Source organism: Plutella xylostella, chromosome 12, assembly GCF_932276165.1.
Source record: "Plutella xylostella chromosome 12, ilPluXylo3.1, whole genome shotgun sequence".
Lineage (NCBI taxonomy): Eukaryota > Metazoa > Arthropoda > Insecta > Lepidoptera > Plutellidae > Plutella > Plutella xylostella.
The window spans coordinates 7,678,838-7,704,469 of NC_063992.1; the positions used below are offsets into that span (position 1 = coordinate 7,678,838).

At 38.7% G+C, this 25,632-nt stretch overlaps 1 protein-coding gene across 2 annotated transcripts; it reads left to right on the plus strand.

Annotated features, from left to right (window-relative positions):
* Window positions 1–1,200: 1,200 nt before the first annotated feature.
* Window positions 1,201–24,846, plus strand: LOC105384991 (protein bark beetle). 2 transcript variants are annotated; one of them, XM_011555292.3, is made up of 14 exons: window positions 1,201–1,888; window positions 12,946–13,109; window positions 13,294–19,508; window positions 19,592–19,803; window positions 19,913–20,048; window positions 20,156–20,375; window positions 20,543–20,668; window positions 20,919–20,948; window positions 21,516–21,777; window positions 22,071–22,272; window positions 22,383–22,515; window positions 22,606–22,726; window positions 22,814–23,450; window positions 23,598–24,846. In XM_011555292.3, exons 1-14 carry the CDS (start codon window positions 1,532–1,534, stop codon window positions 23,882–23,884), a joined length of 9,102 nt encoding a protein of 3,033 aa, XP_011553594.3. In that variant the 5' UTR covers window positions 1,201–1,531; the 3' UTR covers window positions 23,885–24,846. The 2 variants fall into 2 exon arrangements, with proteins under 2 accessions (XP_011553594.3, XP_011553595.3); XM_011555293.3 differs by lacking the exon at window positions 20,919–20,948.
* Window positions 24,847–25,632: the final 786 nt, after the last annotated feature.

Sequence of the window (25,632 nt, forward strand, 5' to 3'; positions counted from 1 at the left end):
AAATATTTTCAAAAGTAATATGTCAATGCACCAGACGTTAAGGAACTGTCAATCAAACGTCATACTTAACTAGCATACGATTTATACTATGTTTCACAAAATACCTACTTATGTCTTTTTTATGCTGGACAACATATAAATAAATATGTATTTGTTAAAAAGTAATTTTTAGGGTTTCGTAAGTCTACTAGGATACTCGTACTTATAGTTTCGTCATATCTGTCCGTCCACTTTCATCCGTCCGTTTGTCTGTCCTGGCTCGTTCTCCGCCGCGCCGTTTCAGCACCGATTGCCACGAAAATTGGTGGAGATATAATTATGTATGTACCTATGATGATAATCCAAAAAATGGTTTTTAAATATCAAAAAATATCTATTTTTGCCCCCCACCCCCCATACAGCAAAAAAAAGTATTCGAAAAAAAATATTCATTTTACCCCATGGTGCGGGGTATCGTTATAAAGTTATCTTTTTAAAAAAAATTGCCTTTAAACCATGTGGATCGAACCCCCCAGTCTCGACATATATGTATTAATACAAAGGTAAAATTAAAGCGAACCCCCCTTAACTTTTTATATACTTTTTCAATAATACTGAAAAAAATATTGTGTATACCTCCAAGTAAGTACTTTCAACTAAAACTATAGCGGACTCTGTAACATTCATAGTTTTTTATTTTTATACAACTCGACCAACTTATAACGTGCAGTTGCCCTAACTAAATGGTAATGTATGATTTTTGTGTCGAACCCTTTTATGTGCGTGTCCGACACGCTCTTGGCCAGTTTTTTATAAGAATGGTCAGATTATTGCACAGTTATCCTGTTCTCGCTGCAAAGCAAATATATTATTACGTCTTCAGTGGCAGCACGACAAAGAGTAAATATAAATGGGTAAATTGGACTGAACTGAAGTAAAAAATGACAGGTGAACCATTGACAAACTTTTGTCATTCATTGTCTGACTGCCATTATTTTATTCATTCGTTTTCGAACGTAATGTCGCTGTTATTATTCTGAGATTTTCATAGTTCTTCATGACCATAGATTATTTTCGATCTCTACCTTGTCTATGGTGTTTCATGTACGTGTGTGTGTGTGATCTATTGTGTAATTTGTCTATCAATGTGTGCGTTCTACAAAACCACTGTGGAAGGGAGAAGGCTTCGAATTCGAATTTGATTCCAAGGAGGAGGGAGAGGTGTAGAGAGGTGGAGGGCGGAGGGAAACCGGCCAAACGACTTTGTCCAACGGTCGCGCCTCGCTCGCGTGTAGCGCGCGTTTTCGCATCGCACGACATCGAACCTTTGTTTCGATTATTTATTTTTCATAGAACTTTTTATAGTATACAAAGTTTTTAAAATATTTTAAAATAATCAGTGCCTTTGATCGTGTGATAAATAAGTGATAGATCAACTCTACAAGTATGTTACTTATCTGTTTGATATTTATGTAGAGTTGGAAGTAGGTTGCAGGTGAGACGAGGAACGCAGTAAAAGTGAAATGATTATTGATATAAATAGCTAGTGAATATGGAGTCCTGCAAAGATATGGGCGTTCAAAAGAAGCACAGTCAGTTCAGTGACACAAAGTACAAGTGGAGGACAGTGTTAGTGTTGGTGGTGTGGATAAGTGGGTGTGGTGGGCAGGGGTTGATGGGGTCAGCGGAGTCGGATCCGTATTTGGTGAACAAGTCGTCTGGTCTGACGGAGTTGCCCGGCGGAGTGCTTGCGGGGGGACAGTCGGTGTGGCGCGAGGGGGGATCTCCGTACCTCCTGAGGGATGACCTGGTGGTGGAGCGCAGCGCCGAGCTGGTCATCGAGCCCGGCGTCGAGGTGCGGTTCGCGCCGATGGTCGGCATCACCGTGCGTGGGAAACTCGTTGCCGTTGTAAGTTGCCTTTGTTTATGTTTACAAAGAATGAGGGACCTATCATTGTGGCTATAGATAGACATGGGTAAGTTAGAAACCTGTTTGGTATAGCTGACTTGTAGTTTGCGCTTGTTGTAAGTAGATGAAATACCTATGAATTATTAAATGAATTACTTAACAACTGCCTAGGCAGGTTACATAGCATAGTACGATTACGATTTTAGTATGAGCATACCTAGAGGTAAAACTCTGACTCGGGTGTACCAAACATCCTCATATTTTTTCGTCTTCATACCTACCTTACTTAGTACCTACTAAATTATGTTGTAGTTAGTTGAGTATGTTTATTATTTGTATGTCACCTACATACAGAAAGGTAGGTAAGTACATTGAATTCCCTAGAATACCTGTAAAATACCGCCTATCGATAATATCCCAGTCCGAACTGTTATCATTCCCTTTTGATAATTTTAGTACTTGCCTACGATAACACGCAGGTAAGTCCTTCATTTTAGATAACGCATGGTTGATATTGATTTAATTCACCTGTGGATGTTTAGGTAGTGACTCAACGTGCTGTTAAAAAATATAAACATGGGGGAGAAACGACCCACTGCTCTATGCAACTCTATTTATTTTTTACTACGTTTAGAATTAAAGGTAAATCTTTTTTAAGTTGTATATTAATAATTTTGAGTGTGAGTATACCTTAGAGTAATAATGAGTATACTTACCTAACTAGTCAAGATAAAATGGGACCTAAAAAACTTATGGAACTAGGTTCTTATCGCCGCACGTCGAATCTTTCCTGATGCATTTCTCATCACATGCATTGCTGCCTGATTTCTGTTCTGAGTCACTTGTGTCCCATAATTATAATACCTAACTACATACATAATTACTGATTCCGTAGCACGTGTTAATTGTAAAAGCAGCTGCAATACGACAAAGGCACCGGCCCCTTGTCTCCTGACCCCGGCGCGACATCCTTTCGCTAATTCAATCAGCTAGCAGCTTGGATAAATCTCTGATGCCCAGCCTTGTAGCAGATTCATGGGAATTATTACCTTTGTAACTAACTACGAGTAATTGAGTAGGTAGGTACCCAGTAGACTCTTAAACGTCCATTGATAAAATATTGAAGACAATGGTAGATGGAAGAGTATAGATCTATTGCAGTCGGATTCGAGTGCTTTTGAAAAGAGGGTAATGATCAATATACATTAGCTAATGAATACACGATGATGCTTCTAAACAGCATAGTGCAGTAACAGAAACCCATTACGAAATGAGATCTTGCAAGATTCTAATAGCAAAGTGCGCACGATACAGATAGTCTCTACCTGGGAGCTTCTAATGGATCCCATCAGTTAATGACCTCTTATCAGTCGAGTTAAAAACAAAAACGTTACAGTTAGGTGACGTAACTATAAACTGTTACAGTTAACTGGGTTCTAAAAACTTACGGGTATGCAGTACCGTAGTAACCTTGGACCTAAATACCATTACTTACCGGCAACGGCCGCGGTAGGCGCCTTGGCTGATTCATCTAGACGCAGGACTACAGCTAGCTACGAGCCCAGCGTTGATTGACCTTAGTAAATTGTAGATGTAGAGATCCTAGTTTCTATGACAAAACGGAATGATTTTAAGTCGAAGTCCAAGTTTCTGTTTTGGTATTATATTGCACAACATTCGGGATTGATGAGGAAATGGCAAACGATTTCCTGCTTTGCAAATATTTTTTTCATTTTGTTACGGTATCACATGTACCTACTAATACTACTAATAATACACATGTCTATATTCCCTCTAGATATAGGCAAGAGCCTCGGAAAAACATAGGTATACCGCTGAGCGCTGACATAAATAACGAATGCAAGTGACCAACCGCTCATGGAGTGACTCATTACATGACGTGCTACCTACATAATTATGATTCAATGTCCGTTTGTGAAATCTTCTCAGTGAGATAAAAGTGTGGCCGACAGCAGCTTAGCAAAAACTAGAGAACTGAATTTGTTGCAGTTTTGCAAGTTATTTTATAAATAGCTGAATATGACTAAATAATAAATGGATCAGCACATACATTCAGCACAAGAAAGGCTAGTTTACCTTGACACCAAAACAATATACGCCAGTACGGTATACATCCTAACTAATATTATAAATAAATGCGAAAGTAACTGTGTCTGTCTTTCTGTCTGTCTGTCTCTCTGTCTGTTACTCTTTCACGCCAAAACCACTGGACGGATTTGAATGAAATTTGGTATACATTTATGGTCTAGACCATCGGTCAGCAACAGGCGGACCGCGGTCCGTTTGCGGACCGCGAAAGGTTGAACCTCGGACCGCCAAATATTGTAATTAATGCCTACATTGTCAAGTATAAATAAATACTTTGAATATTATTGTAATATTTTGAAACAATCTAACTTAGTACCTACCGAATCTAATAAATCTGTTTTACAACATCTATATCGATCAAAAACATCGCGCCGCCGCCGCGCCGCCCGCGCCGTCGAGTCGCCACGCGCGCTCTGTTCATAGGTAGGTACTTATAGCTTCTCCGACGACCATAATAATTATAATAAGGACAACATTTTTGGCATATTTGAATATCGAGCAGTGGTGGCGTAGTGGATAAGGCCTCGTCCTCTCAATCAAAGTTCAAATCCTGGCCCGTGAGTACAAATGTTCTGCGAAAAGTGGGTGGCTCGCTTGTGAGCCACCTCTGACTACCCCTTCGGGGATTACAGTCGTGAGTGCATATGTATGTGTATGTACCTAATTACCTATGTATTTTTGGCCGATCTTAGCAATGAATTCGCCACAAGGTTCCGAGACTTTGCAGAGATGGGCAAGCTATCTCTGATTCTTAAGTAACCCTCTTAAGTTGATGCAGCCGTCGAATGGACAGATGTGGCTGCCAACTGCCAAGCAAAAGTCCTTGCTGCCAAGTTATTTAATCTACCAAAGGCGTCACTTCAAATGGAAATAATCGATCTGCAAGAAGATGTGTCTTTGCAAATATATAAAAAGGTGTCAACTGAAGGATTTTGGGTCAAACATGTCCCAGAAGAATATCAAAATTGACTATTTTTGGTTCGACAAACATATGCGAAACACCTTTTTAAAATTTTCAGAAATATTTGAAAAACAAATATTGTTTGAGATTAACAGACGCTCACTTAGAAGACACTCTTCGAATTAGCTGTTCTTCACGAGAACCAAACTATAAAAACCTGGCTTAAGACCGCCGATACAATTTTTCTCACTAATTTTAGTAATAAACCTGGACTTACTTATTATATCAGTTGTTTTTTTTCTGGACCTTTAAAAATTTTTCGACCAATATCCGGACTCTACCTAAAACTACTTGCCGACCCCTGGTCTAGACCCTGAGAATGAACATAGGCTACTTTTTATCCCGGAATTCCCACGGGAAAACTTTTTAAGGCGAAGCGAAGCTCGCGGGAACAGCTAGTACATAATAAATTGTGCTTTGCTTACCTACAGTTGAACAACGGAACGACATCCTGCGTCTGAAATTCATAGAGATCTACAAATCATATAAAAATATCGTCTTAATTACTCATAGGTACATACTAGCTCTACTTCTCAGTAACGTTGATATCACATAGATAACGATCCCATTCACGATGAGTAACCATTTCTACGATAGATAATTTGGAAAATAGTAGCATATTAAAAATACCATACAATTCACAACCGGGCAATGAAATTTAAACGTTTATCTATTATTGTCGATGCTTTTTCGGTATCGTTAGTTAGGTAGGTACATTTATTTGTAGATAATTTAATAATAGCCTACAACTAAAATAGAACTAGAAAGAAAAGTCATGATCAGAGCTCAACTTGCTGGCTATTGGCAGAGAAGGTAGGAAGGACTTGGTATCAGGCTCACACACTTTGAAAAAGTAGCGGGAAAAATGTGTGGGATCGATATTTAGATTAAATAAAACTGATAACCGCTGTACCTATAAAATCATGTCAACCATGCAAAATCGATGAACCAAAGCGGCTAAAACTTTCTGCAACCGTTTATAATTGAGATCACCACCTAATCCGAAAGTCGAACGGAGCACGTACAATGACAACATCAAGGAAGCAGCTATGAAGAATCCGAATTCGCGAAATAAACTCAAATGATTAAAATTGAGACCGGTCCACCCACTTGTAGACATTTAAGGACTAGGTATCATCAGCAAAGTCCGATTGAAGCGACACCGTGGGATGGAACCGGAGCCCGCGTTGTTCTATGGATGGAAGTCATGGAAGTAAGTTCAATGCCTGTTGTTATCGGGAGGATCTCGTCACGGAACTGACTTCCCGCTCCGTGCACCTACAGATTCGTGTCTAACAGACGGTTGAAGCCCTAGACTCCTGGACGGTTAGTGCCTCACCTTTGTTCACAAGTTTACCGTAAATCAATATACCTAAAAAGTTACGGTATCTTTAGAAAAGTACATCAAGGAGGCACATAATTATTGCATTATTGTGTTACATTACATCTGATCCGAATCTTTGCATCCTGGGATGAATTACATTACAGATGAGGAATGCACAAGCACATGCATGTGCGGTTGTTCAAAAATATAGAGTTTTTAAAAGCTCCGACTTTATTTAACAGCAAACAAGAACTTATTTAACATTCCTAGGTTGACAAGATGTTGATCCGGTCGTTAGACTCCTTAAATCATGTCACAAGCCTTATTGTGATTGTGACGCAAATGAGCTGGGATTTCAATGAAGCTGTTCAAAGACATGTAACACACAAGGGACATGATTGTTATGAATACAAAATCAAGAATTTGTAATGAGATTACGAAGAATGAGGGCAAACGGTTGTGTAACAATGACGTCTAAAGTCTACCTACGGTCTAATTAGCCGCGTTATAATTTTTATCCGATAAATGACTAGCTTAGCATAGGTACACAGCGGGTTCCGCTCATCTGGCACAATCTTTATTGACCAAAACTCATTTCGCATAACTCATAAACTTTTTTGGCCGAACCATCACTTTGCCAAGACTTATATGGCATAAGGCTCGTTATGTCTAAAACTCTTTAGGCACAATCTTTAAACACCTAAGTTTCGTTTGCTCAAATTTATGTTCGTCTATATCTATGTATAATCTTGTTTCTCTTAATGTTATCTTAATAAATAATATATTAAGTATGTAGTAAATGTACAAATTGTGGTATTTTTCTCCTACATCCCGAAAATCACGATATTGAATGATCAAAGAATCGAAAGTTAACGACCAATATAATTATTACAAACCCCATGAGATCGAAACCTAAAGATAGGTGCGATGACGAGCAAAGCGAGGAGGAGCGTGTTAGGTGCACATGTTCATAAAAACCAAAGCGGAGCGCAGCGGAGCGGAGCGGAGCGTTTTCCAAACAGCGGAAACAATACAAGGCACCAGTTTGCGTTATGTAGGGAGACGCTCCGTCAAAGTTAAAGCCAAACGAATATTATTACTTTGTATAAACCTATGCCATAGCATTTTGAGAAGAAATAAACGGACTGATTCTAAACAACAGACTTTTGGCGCGAAAAAACGGACTTTGATTGGCATATGGAATGTGCGAACAATGCGCGAAGAGAGCAGAGTGCATCAAGTAGCGAAGTACATGACAGAATACCAACTTGATATTATGGGCATCTCAGAGGCAAGATGGAAGGATTTCGGTGAAGAAAGAGTGGGTGACATGACTCTCCTATACTCCGGCAAACCGGACAAGCATGAAGCAGGAGTAGCATTATTGCTTAGCAGAAATGCCCAGAAGAGTTTATTAGACTGGAACCCGGTATCTGAGCGCATAATGACAGCCCGCTTTATGTCAAGGGTGAGGAAAATTACGGTTGTCCAATGTTATGCTCCCACTAACAAGGCTGATATGGCAGAAAAGGAAACTTTTTATAGTCAGTTGAATTCCACATTGAAAGCCATTAAAAAGCAGGATATAGTGATGTGCATGGGTGACTTTAATGCTCAAATAGGTTGTGACAACAGAGGCGTAGAGTCATGGGTAGGAAAACATGCTCTAGGAGATCGATCCGAAAATGGAGATATGCTTGTGGAGCTTTGCTGCGAAAACGATTTTGTTATTGGTGGATCAGTGTTCCCGCACAAGAACTGCCATAAGGTGACCTGGGTTTCGCCAGATCGGCGAACAGAAAACCAGATAGATCACTTTATGATCAGTAGAAAGTGGAGACACTCGTTGTTAGACGTTAGAAATAAAAGAGGTGCGGACGTGCATAGTGACCATCACCTTGTCGTCGCTAAGATCAAGCTGAAGATAGCAAACGCTCAACAGAGATCAACACCAACTAACAAACCTTTCGACGTTGACAAACTTCAGGATCCCGACGTAAAACATAGATTTGGCGTTGAGCTCCACAACAGATACTTTTCTCTAGCCATAGACGAAGCTCCGATCGAAGAGCACTGGGGCCAGCTTAGCGACGTGTTACAAAATTGCTGCAAGGAAGTGTTAGGGTATAAGGAGTATTCTCGGAAGGAATGGATCACAAACGAGACGTGGGATAAAATCCAAAATCGCAAATCCATCAAAGGTCAGCTGAACGCAGAGCAGGATCACGATGCTAAAGAAGCGCTAGCCTACGAATACTTCTTATGCGAAACCGACATCAAACGTAGCCTTAAAAAAGATAAGCGACGCTGGGCTGAGTCTATTGCTCGTAGAGCAGAGAAAGCTGCCATGACTGGGAACACCAGAGAAGTGTACCGAGCAGGGAAAGAGTTGTGCCGAAAACCCAGTAAAGACCGACCCATAAAGAGCCAGGACGGTAAGCTCTTAGTAACACTGGGAGACCAGCTTCTAAGATGGCAGCAACACTTCAGCGAGGTTTTTGAAGCTCCACAACCGTCGCACGCAGATGTGGCAGAGGAGGATATAGACAGTAACAGTCACCAATACTGTCTCGACATAAATATCCAGCCTCCAACACGGCTTGAAATAGCTTCAGCAATAAAATCGCTAAAGAACCGAAAAGCACCTGGCATCGACGCTATACCTATCGATGCTCTGAAAGCCAATGCAGAAGTTTCTGCAGACGTGTTGTTTCCGCTACTGACATCGATATGGGAACAAGAACAAGTACCGGACAGCTGGAAAGAAGGTGTCTTAGTGAAGCTACCAAAGAAAGGCGATTTATCGTGTTGTGCGAATTGGCGGGGTATCAACTTGTTGCCGGTGTGTTCGAAGATCCTGTGCAAAATACTGCTGAGTCGGATGGCGGGTGCAGTAGACACACACTTGAGAGAAGAGCAGGGTGGTTTCAGACCAGGCAGATCATGCACAGACCAACTAAACGTTGTCAGAATGATTCTCGAGCAATGCAACGAAATGCAATGTGAGATCTTCACATTGTTCGTCGACTTTGAGAAGGCATTTGACCGAGTGAAGTGGTCCAGTATATGGCGCATACTCAAGAAGAGAGGAATACCGGAGAAGATCATCGGACTCATCAAGTGTCTGTATGAAGGGTCCTCCTGTAGAGTGATGCATAAAGGCCGTCTCACTGATCCCATCCCAGTGACTTCAGGTGTTAAGCAAGGGTGTCTGCTGTCTCCGCTTCTGTTCCTTATTGTTCTAGACGACGTGATGTGTAGAGTGACTTGCAAATGTCAAAGGGGCTTACCCTGGTCTGAGAATAAGCACCTGGAAGACATAGATTTTGCAGACGACCTGTGCTTGTTCTCTACAAGTCGTGCTGACCTTCAGTCCAAAACAAACGACCTTGCCACGGAAGCGGCGAAAGAAGGTCTTCGCATCAATATTGGGAAAACCAAGGAGATGCGCCTTCGGTCCCTTGATGACCAGCCGCTCCAAATCAATGGCGTCGACGTTGAAAGGGTTAACAAATTCACTTACCTAGGGGGAGTAGTAGATCCAACAGGTGGGACAGACTTGGACATAGAGAGTCGTCTGAACAAGGCAAGAGGCGCGTTTGCCCAGTTGAAACCAGTGTGGAGCTCCAGCGTCATCACCCGGCGAACAAAAGTGAGGATTTTCGAGTCTAACGTGAAGTCAGTCCTGTTATACGGTTGCGAGACATGGTTCGTTCGGAAAGACCTATCCAGCAAGCTACAAGTATTTGTCAACAAATGCTTAAGGCGAATCCTGCGGATTTACTGGCCACGAACCATTTCGAACGCGGAACTGTGGAGACTGACCAAGCAGAAACCTATCGACCAAGAAATCCTCATTAGAAAATGGAGGTGGCTGGGGCATACCCTTAGAAGACCTGGAGAAACTCCTTCGAAGCGCATACTCACCTGGCAGCCACCGGGAAGCCGTAAAAGAGGCCGCCCTAAAACAACCTGGCGACGTTCTGTGGAGAGTGAGGCAAAGGTTATGGGGATGGAGTGGGAGGATCTCGCAGCCGCTGCCCAAGATCGAGTCAGATGGAGAAATCTTCTCAAAGCCCTTTGTCCCTGCTGAGGGATGTCAGGATGGATGTATGTATGTATGTATGCCATAGCATTATTAGGCTATTCAAGATTTGGCCATACCATTATTAGGCTAAACAATGTTATGCGAAATAACTTTTTACTAAACGAGATTTATGCCATACGATTTTCGGCGTAACGAGACTTTGACCAAACGTTACTATGCAATACGAGATTAGGCAAAAAAATCTTATGCCAAAAAAGGTAGAACCGTACACAGCTACAATGTGTAGAGATCTTCATTCATAGTTAATTACTTATGGCAATCGCTGTTGCTGATATAGAAATCAACTAGTAGAAACTCAGACACCAAGTACTCTAACAAGACTAATGGGGATAATTTTCACGTGAAGCGTCTGTGGATTGTGGACTTGAAATAATTTCTTCGTCCCTAATCCATGGCACGGAGATTGTCACGCTTTTCCACCATGGTCGCCGGCGCTGCCTGGGGCTCAATCAGAGCGCGACGATCACAATCTGGTACCGTACTGGTTAATACAGGTACTTACACTGCGACCAATTCGACCACCTAATCGTTCTTTCACTAAATTATGGAGTTGTAAATACATCACGTTTAGTATGAGTTTAGGTTGGTAGGTCTACCCACATGATAGGGCGTAACGGATGTAACCAACGGTATAGTACCTTTTACTACTATGACCTTTATAACACTAAAAGTTTGGCTACGCATATGCACCATCTTGATAAGTTCTTTGATGCACTAAAACTACTGATAGAGCGATGCCATAATGCAGAATCTGATTTGATGAGGTTGTTCACCCGGAGTCGCTGTGTCACGACTTGCAATATAGAAAACTAACGAACTCCTGTTCGTGAGCTCGTGATCCTTTTGAGTGGTAGAAACGAAGTGCATCAATAATGAACAAAGTCGATAGTAACGAAATAATAATTTGTTTATAAATAACCGTTTTGTAATAAAATGCTACAAATATTTAGGTTAGTTCGATACTCATTTCATCAGAAAATGGCACAATATAATTGTCAACGGAACAAGTACTGACTTCCTGGAAGTTGTATTGAATGGGACTTTTTGTTTAAAATAAAACAAAACAAAACAAAGTTGCCAAATAACGACCAAACGTTTGCAATTTTATACAGCATGAATACAATGTAAGTACAGTTTACACGTACTCTGGCTTATGCCCAGTATGGCCACCCAGTAGGGTACCTACTATTACCGTTTTTTACAAACAATAACGTAGGTACCTAGGAACTTTGGGACCTACAGCGTGCTATCTCGTTAAAAGGAATTTCATTGTAGAGAAATCGCCGGAGATTGCTCTCATTGTTTAGTCAGGTGTGAATGATTTCCTTTTCGATGGTATTTCCTTAGGCTAATCATACTTAAGTTGTCAAGTAGGTATTCGGTCGTTATTTTAAAACAATTATAAAGTTATACCTAATGTCGTTAAAAACAAACGGAGCCCACAATGATACTATATTTATAATATCCGACCACATACCAAATTACCAACGGCCGTTTGAGGCAGCCCCAACGATCACACGCTTCAATTCATCCACCTGTCATGGCCACGGCCAAACTTATGTTTATGTCGGTACCTACTTAGAATTCTACAGTGCGTGCGTGGAGAATCACACATTCTTCGTACACCGGAAAACATGGAAGACTCTGCCTTGGTGAATCGTCCGTCACTCACCGCAATAATCGATTGAATCGGCTAAGCCAGCAAAATAAATATCACTTAGCTAGGTACTTATATATGAAAAACTTAACAATTATAGATTTTGTCGATGACTGAGTTTTACATCATAACTATATTTATGAGCTATTGCTCTGTAAATAAGGAGGGTACAAAGTTCGAAGTGTTAGCTCTCGTTAGTTAAACTTAAAACATAGGATCATCAGGATGTATTTATTTATTTCTATTGTAATGGTCTAGGAAAACTATGATAGATTTATGTGGTTATGAAGATCGTTGGGAAGCTGAAAGCAATTTTTATCCAAATATAGTATCCGTGATCCGATTATTGCATATTTTAACATATTATAGTTGTATTTCCTCTTTCATTCAGCATTCTTTTATACTTTCTCGAATACAAAACACATTCCATCGATTCCAGCGCGGCCGGGAGCATTAGACCATGAGCTGCGATGAATGGGGACGGGACTAGGGATGCATAAAGGGACCGGATGTTGATAACACCGTGTTCCGTGTGTGTGAAGTGCAAGGGCGTATTAGCGTGTCGGTATATGCCGCTTACTAAATTATGCGCATAATATTTAAATTTTTCTAAAATAACCTTTTAGAAGGTCAGTATCGAAACTTTTAAGTCACTTTGGTCAATCAAAGTCGGAGCATTCGGTATTTTTGCGATGATACTAATGTACCAACTAAACAGAAACTCTCTAAAATGGATTTATCGAGATTCTTGTGAAAGACACAACAATAGCAATTTAGAGAATAGACTGAGCGCCGCGCCGCTTTATGTCACGTATAAATGCGTAAATTTCACTTGGATCGCAGTGCATTATCATTAACATTGCGTCACTATGTGCTAAAACGTCGTTTTTTGTTACAGGGGGATCGACAAAGAGAAATCACTTTCACGAGCACAGAAGAGCCTATAAAATCCGTGAAGCCTATTCCGGATATCAGGCTGGTGGATGGTCCATCCATTTTGGCGGGCCGAGTGCAATTGCTTCACAGAGGACAATGGCGCTCAGTGTGTACCAATTCGAGGAAGTAAGTTTTTAGGGCAATCTCATATAAAATTTAATAATCCATATAAATTGACGCTATTTAAAGAGAAGATAGAACTTTTATCATTTATTTAACTTCAGTTTAGGTATTATAAATCAGTGAATTCTTACTTTACTATTAAATTAAGTACTTACTTACCTAATCATAACTATTTTCTGTTTTTCAGCTGGACTCTTCACGACATGGAGACGGCTTGCAGACAGTTAGGTTTTATGGGCGGGTCTTTCTACAACTGGATTGATCGTCAACCCGGAAGACACGCGCGTCTTTTATACGAGGAACCCAAGTGTAAAGGAACCGAGTACGATTTATTTCAATGCGACTGGAACTCAAGACAGCTGGGCTCAGGCGTTTGTGATTACCATCCCGATCTAGCAATACAATGTCTTCCGCATCACGATAATAATGAGTTAACAAACTCAGGTCGCCACTGGAGAGGGCTCCGATTTGAAAATGCCGTTTTTGAACGCATTCTCACTGCCGTCAACACGCTTTATGTACCTACATCTACCTCCAAATTAATGCACGTGAAGATAAAGAACGCGGGGTTAGGAAGGGACAATAACGCGACGAGTGCGCTAGATGTTATCGGCGTACCGCCTATCATGGAGGACTTAGAGATAACCAACTCGGCGTTCAATGCCATAAACGTAACACTGCCTAATGCGCCCATGATCATTAATAACTGTACCATCCAAAACAATAGAGGTTACGGAATTTATGTGAATTCTTCCTACGGTATGACGAAAATAGAAAACTGTTTGATCCATGATAATGGCGGTGATGGAGTAAAATATGTTGTTCATGAGTTAAACATTGATGAGAGATTTGACCGCAGTGAGGTCTTTGACTTGTGCACATTAGCCTCAACTCCGAGCCAAACGTTTCCGATACAAATGTCTATTGAGCAGTCAAGATACTCTAATATGGAGAGAGATTGTAACCAAAAGTTTTACACAAGGCAAGACCATGTTTTAACACTCAGTTTCATGAAAATATTGACAAATCGAAACGATTCAGCAGAAATCTTTATCTACGATGGACTCACCACAAATGATAAACTATTGATGTCATTCAGCATAAGAAATCACACTCGTCCCCAAAGTGTAACTTCATCTAGAAATAGAATGTATGTTCGGTTCCATGCAAATACGCGCGCCGATATAACAGGGTTCTTGCGATTAACATCAGGTGTTAGCAAGACCTATGACTTGAATATAACAGACACAATTATATCCGATAACAATGGCAGAGGTGTTGTCATAGAGAATTTACGGTCGCAAATTCACGTTCATCGCACTTCAATATCGAATAACAACCACGTTGCGGGATTGCAAGTACTTAATGGTGCAGGAGATGTAAATGTGACTGAAAGTAGAATATCATTCAATCAAGGCGATGGAATCAACATTACCGTAACAGGAGGTAGCCGAAATATATCAAGAAGTATAATTAGCTCAAACCAAGGTTATGGTATAGCAGTTTGGATTAACAATACAAAAGAGACTGAATACATTTTAATCAATCAAACTACAGCCGTGGAGTATTCAGAAATATTCAAGAATTTAGAAGTCGGAATCCTACATGGAAATTACTGTGGTGACAGTTGGGTGAACATAACGGGCAATTGGTTCAACACCAGTTATGATAGCACTATTGACATTGGAACATGTTGGAATTTTAATGCACCTTCAAAAATACTTAATTTACAAATTGGACACAATAGGTTTTATCAAAATATAAAAGTGCCAATAAAAATACAGCCAGCTCTAAACGTTCTGGGTAAAATTGAATACAATTACTTCGAGCAAGGAGAATATGGAGCAATGTTGATAACAAATAGAATAAAAGAAAAATATTGGGAAGAATTTGAAATTTTACCCGCCAAGTTTAACATTCAACATAACCATTTCTACGGAAACAAGGGGCCATTTGTTGTGAATTTGGGTTTATCACCATACAGTGATCTACAGTATATACTGTTTTCGAGAAATTTCCTGCGAGACAATAAAATTCGAGAACCATTTGAGCCACTAGAAGGTGTATCGTCTCGACTGACGCCAAGAAGCAGAGTTGCAGCAACAGTTGTCCTATCATCCAGCAACGTAGATGTCTTCCGAAATATTATAAACAATCCCGATGCTCAGTATGAAATAGGATCGCACGTGGAAGATCAAAGTAAAATACTTAATTGCACTTTCAATTGGTTGGGATTCGGCGATGAAGAAAAAGTGTATAAAAGGCTTTTCCACAGAAAAGACAGATATAACTTAGCTAAAATAATTTATATGCCTTATTTATTACATAGTAGCAATCCGGGTGCTACACAGATTAATTATAATTCATTATACGTACCTCAATTTAATGTACCTGGAACATTTGTAGTGGGTGGTGAAGTAGATGGCACAGAAATATTACGACAAGGAGAATATGACGTAGATAAGGATATAAATATACGTCCTGGAGGAAAACTTGTTTTACAGTCTGGTGTTACATTAAAGTTTCCTCCTGCTATCGGCATAATGGTAGCAGGAAAACTAGATGCAAGAGGTAAACGACCTAACGACATCACATTCACACTAAAAGAAGAGGTAGTCATGGCCAATGAGAGCATTTACGAAACTGATACAGAAAATTATGAACCTACTACACCTGGATACATAGAGCCTATTGTTCCGATAAGACTGCTGGGTGGCAGAACTCCACATGAAGGAAGATTACAAGTAAGGGTTAATGAGAAATGGGGAACAGTATGTAATTACCGATGGAGTATAACTAATGCTGCGTTAGTTTGCAATCAATTGGGACTCGCATTGAATCCTAACGACTGGTTTTTAGAACCCAATGAAATTCCATACGCAGGTATGACTGAAGATATTATTCTATCGAATGTAGAATGCACTGAGTTTGACAATGATATAACAAAATGTAAGGCTGAGACAATGGAGAACTTTGAGAATTCCTGTACTCATGAGAATGATGTTGGTATACGGTGCTACGAAACTAGTTGGGCTGGAATGCGATTTAGTGCAATCGCCGAAAGAGCTGATTTACAATATGTGAACATAGAAAAAGCTGGACTTCTAGATTATTCATCAAATTTGTTTAAGCCCGCCCTTCAAATTGACTTTGCGCGACACAGTTTAGAAAGCGTTAAAATAGCCAATAATTACCATGATGGTTTAGGTATCATATATTCAGATTTGTATGGCTCGGATGCAGTCAACACTGTAAGGAATTCTGAATTCAGTAATAACAAAGGAAGTGGAATAAGTTTTAAACAACTAGGACTAAAAGTATATGGATCTGTGATAGAAAATAATAACATAGCAGGTATATCGCATAACCCTCACATTACGGGTCAGCAACAAAGAGAAATAGCTGGCTGGTTCAATCTAGAATCTGGACTGAATATGGATGAGTCTAATTACCATCCCATTATGCTGCCAGAGTATGAGACTGATATCAGCTTAGTAAATGGAGAAACAAGGCATATAATATTTACAAAGCATTACGGAGCAAAGTTACAGAAAACCTACAATATAAAGTGTAATCCTGGTTACGTACTCGGTCTACAGCTACTTAATCCTATTCACAACTTTTCAACTGAAAGTATTTGCATTTACGATTCACAAAATATCAATGAAGCTAGTACTAAATGGTGCCTAGATCGTGATTTATCAACGTTCCCAACTACAAGTAACAGTTTTGGAGTAGTTTTGACATACGAGAGCGGGAATGTAGCGCTGGGAGGCGTAGTATTAGTAGTCAGCTCCATTGTAGCACCAGTACAAAACTTACGAAACAGAATCGTGAAAGGTCCAGTTCCCACTTTACAAATTGTGAATTCTAAGATAAAAGGAAACACTAAAGGTATCAAAGCTTTATACTACAATAGATATCTTAATGAAATTGGTGACCACTTTTTAAGGAAAGCAAACGAAAGTATTAAAATATTTAATTGCGAGATAGCTCATAATTTGGAAGAAGCAGTGTACGTCAATACACCATTCTGGGACATACATGATAGCAACATAACTGAAATAACAATAATGATAAATAACACACTGATAACGGATAATGGAAGGGGAGTGTACCATTTTGCAAGAGATTTAAGGAGTTCTAATAACTTGTACCATTATATTCTGCAAGATAACACAATTGAAAGAAATAGAAACGGTGGCTTCGACATAAGTCTTCCATATGTCTGGCAATACAATGAAAACTTTACTCATTCAGTTTTTATGCACAATAACACTTGGCGCAGTAACCAAAATTTTGCATTCATCATTGATGGTCACTTTGCCGAAGTAAACATCACAAAGAATATTTTTACGGATAACTTGTGTAAAACTGGATTAATTTCCATTCGTGGTATGGAAAAGAAGATTAAGGTGGATGCTAATTTAATTGAAAGAAATAATGGACAATACATGGTTCAATTTCACATGGACAGTCAAAGCGAAATAATGGGCCTTGTTTATGCGGTATTTATCTACAACCAAGTGAAGCAGAATAAATTTATGACCATTGCTATGCGTGGAGCTTTGATCAAAACATCGGATCCAACATACGTAATAGGCTTCAAAGGAATACAAAAAGTCAAAGTTAGTAGAAATTTATTTGGAAATAATGCTCTACAATATACACTTCTTGCTGGCATTAAAACAGCGAAGATTAATAATCTACTCGACGTCACTGAGAACTGGTGGGGAAGTGCACAAGAACGTGATATTAAGAACCAAATATTTGATTTTGATGATTGGAACAACCACGCCGTCGCTACATATCTGCCGTATTTACTTGAAGACTCTTTTGATTCTAGTCTTTCAGTAACGTTTAGCCAAGCCACAGTAATGGATGTGAATGAATTAGGTGGTCGTCTAACACAAGATTTCATTTTGGAAGGCCGGCTGGCCCCGTACATAGTAAAAGCTGATATAACCGTGATGCCGGATGTAACTTTGACAATACACCCAGGAGTCATACTAGAATTTGCACCGAATGTCGGCATACTTGTCATGGGTACAATGAATGCGATTGGGCATAGTTCACTACCGATAGTAATGAGACCAATCGGTACAACAAATATTGAAGATAATCGATTAGAGAAAAGAGAAGTTGGTCAATACTCTTCAAGTCATCACAAACATCGAAGGCAATTAGAATCATTACAAGTACAAGAATCTATAAGGCTGTGTACTGGAAGAAACTGTTCTGTCAATGACAATGTGATTGACCGGAAGAATGAAGGATTTTTAGAGTATTACAATAAAACAACTCTTCAATGGGTACCTATGTGTGACAGTAGATTTACCGAAAGAAACGCTCAAGTCGTATGTCGCGAATTAGGTTTTGATCCGATAAATGCCTTCTTTGCCCATGATCGACGTGTAGAATATCATAGTAATTCACTGTCACGAATATGGTCTTGGCCTGAACAATTACAATGTGTGGGAACTGAAGAGCGGTATGAAGACTGCCCTATCAGACTAAATGGACAGCTATATGGTCACAGACATGAATGTAAGTGGGATTCCGAATACGTGTTTATTCATTGCGGTATGAGAAATCTTGAAGAGCCTTTGCAATACTGGGGAGGCATCAGATTTGCTAACCCAGAGTTTGAGTACTCATTATACGAGCATCGAATACATGATCACCACACACACGACACAATGAAAAAAGTTGAAAGTGCTTTAGAACATGTGCATATAATGGGCGCTGGAATATTGCACAACGAGAAATCACCAGCTGTTCAAAGTATTGTTAAGAACCCTAGGATACAGAATGTCAACATCTCAAACTGTGCATACCATGGGATCAATATGGTTTCTCCAACGGATACAATGAATGTTATGTTCAATACAGTGAATGATGTGCTAGGAGAAGGTATTAATGCTATATCGCTAACTGGAGAAGGTAGAGAATCAGAAGAGTCCAGTTTTACACCATTAAAAGATCTGAACCTTCCGTATCACTTGTTTTCACTAATTGATATATGTGATAGTAGCAAAGTAATTACCATCGAAGAAAGAGTCCTACTTTACTATAAATACGATAATAACCCAGTGAATTGTGTGAAAATATTTAAGAGTATGTACAGAGTAAAGCCTTTTGGATTTAGACTGTTGCAATTCAACTTATTCAATCACACTGTCAACTACGGAAAACGCGACTCTCTAACTTTATACGATGGTGATATTTATAATATAACAGCACCACAGATTGGTTACATAGAAAACGGATCTCCTGATGAGAAAAGGCTTTTTAAAACTGAAGGATCAAGTTTAAGTGTAAAGTTATTTGCTAATGGTGCCTCATCTGTACATGGGTTCATTGCAGAAATTGTGACCCTTCCTATATCAGCAATAGCATTTAGTAAGTTAAATTCATATTTAAACAATTAATTCTTCTCAACCATGATTGCTGGATATGATTTAACATTACTTATCGTGTTACAGATCGAGATGTTCAACATAATATTACAAACAGTGTATTCACAAAGAACCGGGATGGAGCCATCTCATACAGTTCTGTTGGCGAAGTCAACCCACTGGTCTCAATAGCTAGAAATGAGTTTATTGATAACTGTCTTAAACTTTATGGCAACTTTACATCTTGCCAATCAGCTGTGAAAATTGATGTACAAAATACTCAAACTTTAGTTTTTCGGGTAAGATTTTCATCCATACACATAATGTAAATGTTAAACTGTTCGTCTCTGTCCGAGTTAACATAATAAATAAAGAAAAGTGCTTATTTCTTCTACTCGACTTTTACAGAACAACTTGGTGCGAAACAACGTTGGTGGCCTCGCAGTAAGAGCAGACTCTCGTGGATCGGCTACCTCACTTCGAGGATGGATTCACAATAATCTGTTTTACGAAAATCATGATTTGCCGTGTTTAAAAGTAGAAGGTAATGTTTTTTTTTAATTCAAAACGCTGGCTTAACCGCCAATTAATGTGTAACCAGTGAAAAAAAACATACAATAAATAAAAATAATTCTTCATTTTTGCTTTCAGGACGTCAATCATCGCCTTATCAAGAAGTAACAATTTACAGGAACTATTTCACAAGGAACAAAGTTATGTTCAAAGACGTAATTGTTTTAAGACAAGTTGTGTCTAATTTTACTTATAACTACGTCCACGATAACACCGGTATGAGAATTTTGGAAGTATCTGGATTCCATAAAGTGCGCCTGCCGATTTATCAGACTACTTCGCACAATGGATTTTACAGGTAAATATTTAATGAAATTATGTTGTTTGATAGTTGAACCTTCCTTGTAACTTGTAACTGAAGTAAGACAGTAACTTGACGAGATACACGACTGAGCTCACTTTCAAGATTAATAATCTTACCAAATATAAACAGCAAAAACTTATTATCCAATAATTGTTTTACAGAAACCACGCTCTTGATAGAGAAGGCCGAGCAACAATAGTCGCCGGCACTGCCGGGCAACACTACGTGGATAATATATTCTTCAACCCTGATAATGATTACGAGATGATCACTGTCAACCGTTCCATGTAAGTACTATTAGTTTATATCTATTTGGATTAAGTATAATATTAATAATGTTATCGTTTATCAATAGCGACTATGTTTAACATTATGGAGATCTGAAAATATACTTTGAAATATTAGTTACAAGTACCTATTTTATTAAGTGAAATTTAAAAAAGTTTAATAATGGCTTTACTAATATGAAATTGCTAATATAATAAGAAATGTATTAATCTGTTTGCATGTTCTCTTGCATGGCTACCCGGAATATAGCTTTGTTGACTATAATCCCAATATAGTGAGGTGAGTTATTTATAAGACCATCAAGGAAATCATTTTCATTATCCAATAACAAATTCACAAATATCACCGATAATAATAGTAAAAATAGGTAGTATGTATGTTAGATATTAGGAATAAGTATTAATAAATTGTATTAAAACTTGTTTTAACATATTTTAATTCAGGCTTAACTAACAGCACTGCACTGCTTTGCATTAATCAAGTAAGCTATACGTTTCTAGTTTTAAGGTTGACTGGATGCGATACTATTTTCAAATCGACATTTTGACAGTGACAGTTGACGATACGCAACGTAAACGCAGGTTTCGAATCCAGTAGTTGTAGATTGTTTATTACATTGTACCTACCTACTTGTTCATGATTTGTTTTTGTGCTTGTTGTGTATCACCATATCTTACCTATAACAATACTAGAAAAAAATTAGGTGTATAAATATTCCTGACGTCACTATTTAAACCATAAGTTTGGAGAGTATCATCAGCAACATTATTACTCATTAGTTAGACAAGATAAAAAAATAATGTGGTAGTTAAAAGCCTACATTAATTTACTTCGTAAATCTTTTAGCTCATTGGACCTATGGCGTACACGGATCGATGCCAAACACAACTTCTGGAGTTACAACGAAAGCTTGGCCGTGGCCGGTCGCATACGAGACCAGTCTGATAACCCCATGTTGTTAGAAGTGGACCACCGCCCGTATTACATGAACAATCACACGGTGCTAGGAGGTGGGAAGTGCCCTCCTGGATGGGACTCTGTGTCGGGAACTTGCTATATGTATATCGGAGCGCCTATGACGTACGATGAAGCTAGACAATTTTGTTTGGTGAGTTTTATTCGAGTTATAATATTCTGGTCTTCATTCATAAAACTGATAGTTATACATATTGCATATATATAATAGTTATATGTTGACCCTTTATAAGGCTAAAAAGTTGAAATATTTAATTTTATATTCAACTTAACTCCATGGCATAGAGTTCCAAAGAAGGTGGCAATATTTCAGCAACTGCTTGTAAAAGGGTAAACCTCTTAATCATAATTTTATTGAAATGATTTGGTAACATTTACGTAATAATAATTTATTAATTAAAAATATATTTATTTCGTACATTCCAGTCGGATAACGCATCAATGCCATACGTGAGTGGAAACTACGCGGCTCTCTACGACTTCATACAGAAGCAAAACCAGTGGTTCCAAAACGGCGACCGTGTGTGGGTCAACCATATTGATTACGTCACGCAGTGCACGTCATTTGCTTTCAGCAATATAGAGATCACTGATTGTAATGAAAAGAACGCATTCATTTGTGAAATTGGTAAGTTCGGTTAACATTCGTTGCCTTAACTAAACTCTAGTTACTTGTCTGCTACTTTTGAAGAAATGGTTAAATATGAAATATATTAACTAACTAACTCTTATTTTCAGACCCAATAATAACGATCGATCCTTTATCGTGGAGTGGAGACATGCTAGCCGTCGGGTTCATCGGATTATTGGCAGCGACTGTGGTATTGGTTGGTGCTGCAGTCATTTGCTGGTATTCAAAGTCAAAGCATAGGTAAATATAAATTATTCTTCAATATGACACACAGTCTACGTAGGTATGGTATTGATATACGAGTTATCGAACTATAATTTCTCATTTCAGACATCTCCAAAGATTGGAAAGAAGAAATTCAATACGACAGTCGCTCCATTCGGTCCGGTCTATAGGAAGCATCAACGGCGGTTTCCCAGACACAGCTTACAGACGCAAGTTAGCACAAATGGTAACTTTAACTTTTTTTAGCATAATATGTATATGACCAAACATCATAGTGAATATTTGTATTTATTTATGCTTATGATTATTGCAGAGTACCAGATCCACGGAAACCCTAACCAAAGGCTCCGACTACAAGAAGATGCTGGCATCCACCACCTCCATGGAGTCGATGGAGAAAAGCCAATTCAACTCCTCACTCGAGGACACGCAAAGCTTCGACATCTACGAGGCTCATAACCCGAATGCTAACGTGATGCAGCTCAAACACAGCACTTTCAGCAAGAAGCCGCCACCACCAGAATACTCCGTCCCTCAGAACAATAACAGGCCGTTTAATTTAGCCTACAGAAACGAGGGTTACAAAGATAACTCAGAGCAAGTGAGTGGAGCTCAATCGATGAACACCGTGATGGCAGAAGAGATCCCAATAATTCACCACCCGGGTGGCCTGCAGTCCCCGCGCGATGACGATACACTGTCACCTTCCAGTGACCAATACTTCACATCAGACACGTTACCGCTTAGAGATTTCAATAAATCGGACGACACGTTAGCTTTAAAACAGGAGTTAGAGAGGGAAGGAAAGATATACGGTCCATACGGAGCCCCGAATCATGGTGGGCAGCCAAAACTGTCGTTCCTGATGGAACTGCGGTCCAAGATACCTGAGCCTCTGCCGGCTGGGTCTACCCCACAAACCACTTTCGGCCAACGAAGGAATATTGTTGGTAAGTTCAATATCTGGCTATCGTCATTGTCAAATATTGTTTTTATATGAGCATCGTTTCGTGCCAGGTTTGTTGAGTCTTGGTCTAACTGCCTAGGACTCGCGGACATAATAAGTGACCGTATTTACACTAGATATTTACTTTCAGATCAACAACAGTACTACGAAGACAACCTGCCCAGTCCACCGCACCCGCCGATCTATTCGAACACCTATGATTCGTCCCCGGAACCTATCCCCAGTTACGACTCGAGTCCACACAACCTCTCCAGAGAATTCGACGACTCGTCCCCTATCCCGGGAATGTCCAAGAGCAAATCCAAGTCGGAAAACTTGCTCGAAACTAATTTCGATTTTGACGACACCGAATCCGAATCATTACCGATAACCGAAGCGAGTAGGTCTTACAGTCAACCGTTAGAGACTGCGATGTGATGTAACTAGCGAAAAATACTTATGAAATTAATGCGAAAGATAGTTAAGCTGAATGATTATGATTGTGAAGTAACATATCAAAAGACTGAAATAAATTGCGCGGGAATGTGTAGTAGGTTTAAAGATCATAGAGCATTTTTATATGTTAGTGTGCATACTATGCGAAGAACTGTATTGAATTAATTCAATGGTATTAATATTAAATAATTAGCCTTAATGATTACCAGAAAATGCACGATCTCAGTTTTAGAGTTGCAACCTTTTATCTATGTATAACAAATTAGAATAGAACTTAAATTTTCTCTGAAAGCCACTGTTACTTAAATCCATCTAGTAAGTAAAACCATGGTATCTTCCATATTTCTGTATAATTAAGCATAAAGAGTTGTCAGTTTAAGTTGTTTAACGAAAATGGAAACTAAAGTAAGTGCCTATAATATTAGTGTGCCTTTAGCAAATAAATCCTATGGATTTGACATTGAAAGTGTTTCTTAAATGTATTAATAATTACTGCCAACAATAAAGTATTTTAACTTTCACATTCCACAATCTTTGTACCCATTGGGTAGTAAGAATTATTTACATGTTTATTCTTTTTACCATGTTTTTTTTAAACCGAAATTAAATATACTTACTTTTATTAGAACTATACACATAGTATCCGTCCATATTTGAATACAATGTAAGAGTTGGTCATATTTTTTTTTACTTTTACATACTCATAAATAGTTTAAAATAAAGTTATTATCACAGTTTATTTACTTACATCACTTTACTGTTTAAGATATCATTTATTTAGATTTTAATTGTAATAAAATTAATTTAAATAACGATGTAGGTATCAGTAGATTAAGATTAACGCTTTAAAATAAAAAATTGTACAAAATGATAAGAGTTTATGAAGAGTTGAGATACTAGTACTAGTTTATGAAGAAAATATACTTACCCTATTTTGGTACCTATTTAAATGTATTTTACTAAAAGTTTCCCACTTCCTACTTCACCAAAATGGTTGAAAAGATAGACCACCACATAGCTACGAATCAGTATGTGATATGGTGACAGTGGTTTAGGGACATTTACACCACATTACCAACAAAACATCACACATTGTATACCTACTGCACAACAATGAACTAACAACTTATTAAACTGTATCTAAGTATGTATCTGACTTTAGCAGTGAGTAAGTAGGCACATCTATCTGGCTGTGGCTGGTCTCGGCGGGTATTAAATATAGCTAGGCACTTATGGACTTTTCTACACAAAAGAACAAAACAAAAACCAAATATCGTTGTAGCCATATAAGCATAGGTCATTGAGTTTCATATTAAACTACTTACATATACCCTAGACTAGGCACCATTCATGCGTAACGGTACCTGCTATCTAAGTACTTACACAAAACGGTCAAAGCAAAGAACATAAAAACAAATTATTTGACTACGTTACCTACCATAGCGGCAGCAAGCTGGAGCGGGAAGGAAGTTGGATGGAATTCTTTTCATTGTAGTTTATTTACACAAATGCTCAAAGTATTGATGTAGATAAAGTTTATATAATTCGTATTCTTTATAAGTTTCTAATGTCTTATCTTTTCGCGCTTTTACGTCAGACCACAGAGTAAGTAATATATCAGACGTCAGCCAGAGTATTTCAGTATTATTTAGTCTGTGGTCAGTTCATTATTTTATTTTTAGACAAACTCTTTGAAGGTGGTTTATATTCCACCACATTTTATTGTTGAG